The sequence below is a fragment of the Paramacrobiotus metropolitanus genome, unplaced genomic scaffold, assembly GCF_019649055.1.
Source record: "Paramacrobiotus metropolitanus isolate TYO unplaced genomic scaffold, Prichtersi_v1.0 Parri_scaffold0000019, whole genome shotgun sequence".
Lineage (NCBI taxonomy): Eukaryota > Metazoa > Tardigrada > Eutardigrada > Parachela > Macrobiotidae > Paramacrobiotus > Paramacrobiotus metropolitanus.
In genome coordinates, this window is record NW_026570239.1 from 231,222 (window position 1) to 233,871 (window position 2,650).

Consider the following 2,650-nt stretch of genomic DNA (forward strand, 5'->3'; position numbering starts at 1 on the left):
AGTCCTTCACGTCCGTTGGCGTCTTGCACTTCTGTATGCGCAATGCCTTGTAGAGTTCGTTATCCCCTCTGCATCCTTCAATTAGGAAGCCGACTGCTTGCTTCTCAGTGATGATTCTTTTTGCCTTGAAGCGCATCATCGCCTGGTAGTATTGGTCAAGCGATTCCTTCCCGAGTTCAAATTTCCTTGCATAGGCCTCACGTAAGCCTAAGACTTCTTCATCTCGATCACCGTATTCGTCTTTGAATTTGTCCATCCACTCTGTTATTGAGTATTCAATTCCATCTTCTGCTGCGATGTCCTTTTCTCCTTCAAACCATGTTTTTGCAGGACCTTTCACTGCACTGGCTATCTCGATCATAATTTGGTCGTCCGTGAGCTGGTACGTCCTTTGGGTTTCCTTCACCAGTCGTGTCCAGCCACTGACAGTATCACGGCTGCCGTCCAAGGACATGAGGGGCGTTTTCCGAGCCATCGAATTGAGTGCTTTTGTCAATTGCACCGCTGTATTTTCTGCTCTCTGGTCATCGTCTTCTTCGCTACTTCCATCATCATTTTGATTTCGTTTCGCCTTTCCATAACGGGATTTCCTTGGACGTTCCTGCCGGCTGGGGGGTCTGTCCCGTCGCCCTTCATCGATGAACACATTTGTTTCGATGTGCGGAGGAAATTGTGAAGGGTCACCTCGACTCGTGTGTGGATAACCTCCTGATGGTGGTTCGTTGTCGTCTCTAGCCTTTTCACCGTCCCTTTCATTTTTGACGCTTCCTTTGCCGGTACCGGTTCGTAGCGGCATGTCAAAGTGGAAGCTTTTGCCCGTGCCCGTTTCATGCGCTTTGCTGTAACTGGGCGGGGGCGATTCCACCGTTGCTGTTCTGACTCCGTGTAGTAGGAGCTGTTCATCTTTATGTTTGTTGGACATTTGAAGAGCTTTATTCTCATCTTCGAGGCGCTTGATCCTTAAATCGGATTGTTCTTTCTCATTCTTCAGGTTCTGGTTCTCTTGGTTGACCTTCGACATCTGCTGATGCAGTTGAAGCGTTTTGTCTTGAATGACCTTTTCAGTATCATTTTCCACTTTCCTGATGTGTTCCTCGGCTGCTGCTTTCAGCGTCCTGTATTCCTCGGCTGCTGCTTTCAGCTGATTCTTGGTTGCAATCAACTCATCGTCTTTCGCCAGTGCTGTAGTTGTCATCTCGAGCAGTTCAGTATTCAGCTTTGTGACTTCTTGGTTCTTTTGAGCGATTTGTTGTTGCCATTCTTTGTCCTTCATCTCTAATGCTGTAACCATTGTATCCAGTCGCCGTGCTTCCTTTTGCCACTTAAGTCCTTCCTTTGTGACCTTTTGAATGTCTGCGATGACTTTCTCATTTTCGTCGTTGGCCTTTTTAATCTCTTCTTTCAACTTTTCTCCTTCTCTTGCTGTAAGGTCTCTCGCATCGCGCATCGCTTTAGTTATCTCGTTACGTAGCCTTTCAGCTTCGTCGGCACGTTCCTGATGACCTTTCGACTCAGTTTGCAGAGTGCTGATGGCTTCATCTCGTAGCTTCAGGTCATTTCTGAGTTTGAATGTCTCTGTTGCCAGCGTTGTTAATCGTTGTGTGACCCCCGCAAGGTTGGCCGCGTACTCGTCCCGCTTTGCCTCGGCTTCGATGACCTTTTGGCGTAACTGGTCACATTCGTCCTTCATTTCGGCTAAGTGCCGTGATCTTTCAGCTGATTCTTCGGACATACTTTCATTAAGGTCACTGACTGCAAGATGACCTTCCATTTCTCTGTCATCTACCATTTTCAGGTACTCCTCAGCGAGTTCCTTTTGACGCTCGTATTTAATCTTCCATTCATCCGCTGCGCTTTCCAAGTCAACTTGTTGTTGCTCCAGTTCATAGATACGAGCATCCGGAGAACCTATCCGGTTTTGATATTCCTGTTTCCTCTTCGTCACCAGGCCTTCCTTGGCTTCAAGTTCTTCTTCCAACTCCTTCACGCGTCTCTTCAGAGTTGACGTGGGACTGTTAGGTGACGGTGGTCGTACGTTGATGACCTTTCCTGTTGTTGTCCGTTCGATGAGGTGCTCCGGTATCTCTTTGAAAGGTGTCATCCCTTCTGCACGGTCAGCTTGTCTCATTGCGGATTGGAATGACATATTCATGGTCGTTTCATCGTCCGTGAAATATGATTCATTGGATTCATCTGAGACCATTGGAGTTGCCCAAAGGTCATCGTCTGCCGTTTTGTCATTCAGCGAAAGGTCATCCAGTCCCAGTTCAACGAGTTCCTCTTCGGTGACCTTTGTCTTTTCCATTTCCATTTGAGCCAGGTTCACGTTTTTATCCTGCTTGCTGGTGGTAGCATCCGACTGTGATGCTCCAACTGGTTCCGCCCCCCTTTCTGTGGGTTTATCCTCCCCGGTGACCTTTTTCTGGTTCATCGGTTCACTCTCCGCCGCAGATGCGGGAGTGTGTTTCTGGTCGTCACTAGAGCTTTCCTGGTTGGCGACCGCCTCGAGCGCCTTCTGATAAGTGCAATCAGAGCCTCGCGAGTCCTTCTTCTCGAATGCCTTGGGCGCTCGAGTGTTCCGCTCATGTCCGACTGGACGTGAGTACGGGTACAAGTCCTTTTTGTACGGATTTGGTGCACCTTGCTGTGA

At 48.5% G+C, this 2,650-nt stretch overlaps 1 protein-coding gene across 1 annotated transcript; it reads right to left on the bottom strand.

Moving 5' to 3' along the window:
• Nucleotides 1-492: 492 nt before the first annotated feature.
• LOC129586018 (golgin subfamily A member 6-like protein 6) lies at nt 493-2,431 on the bottom strand. The gene is made up of 2 exons (XM_055478997.1): nt 881-2,431; nt 493-768 (listed from the first exon to the last, which is right to left on the bottom strand). The coding sequence occupies exons 1-2, from the start codon at nt 2,429-2,431 to the stop codon at nt 493-495; spliced, it is 1,827 nt and encodes a 608-aa protein (XP_055334972.1).
• Between the last annotated feature and the right edge of the window lie 219 nt (nt 2,432-2,650).

What these genes read in the sequence shown, in the direction of transcription:
- LOC129586018 (XM_055478997.1), bottom strand. Translation starts at nt 2,431, where the DNA reads ATGAACCAGAAAAAGGTCACCGGGGAGGATAAACCCACAGAAAGGGGG. An exon ending in AACAGCTCCTACTACACGGA is followed by an intron (nt 769 to 880) that starts GTCAGAACAGCA and finishes GTACCGGCAAAG; the next exon opens with GAAGCGTCAAAAATGAAAGG.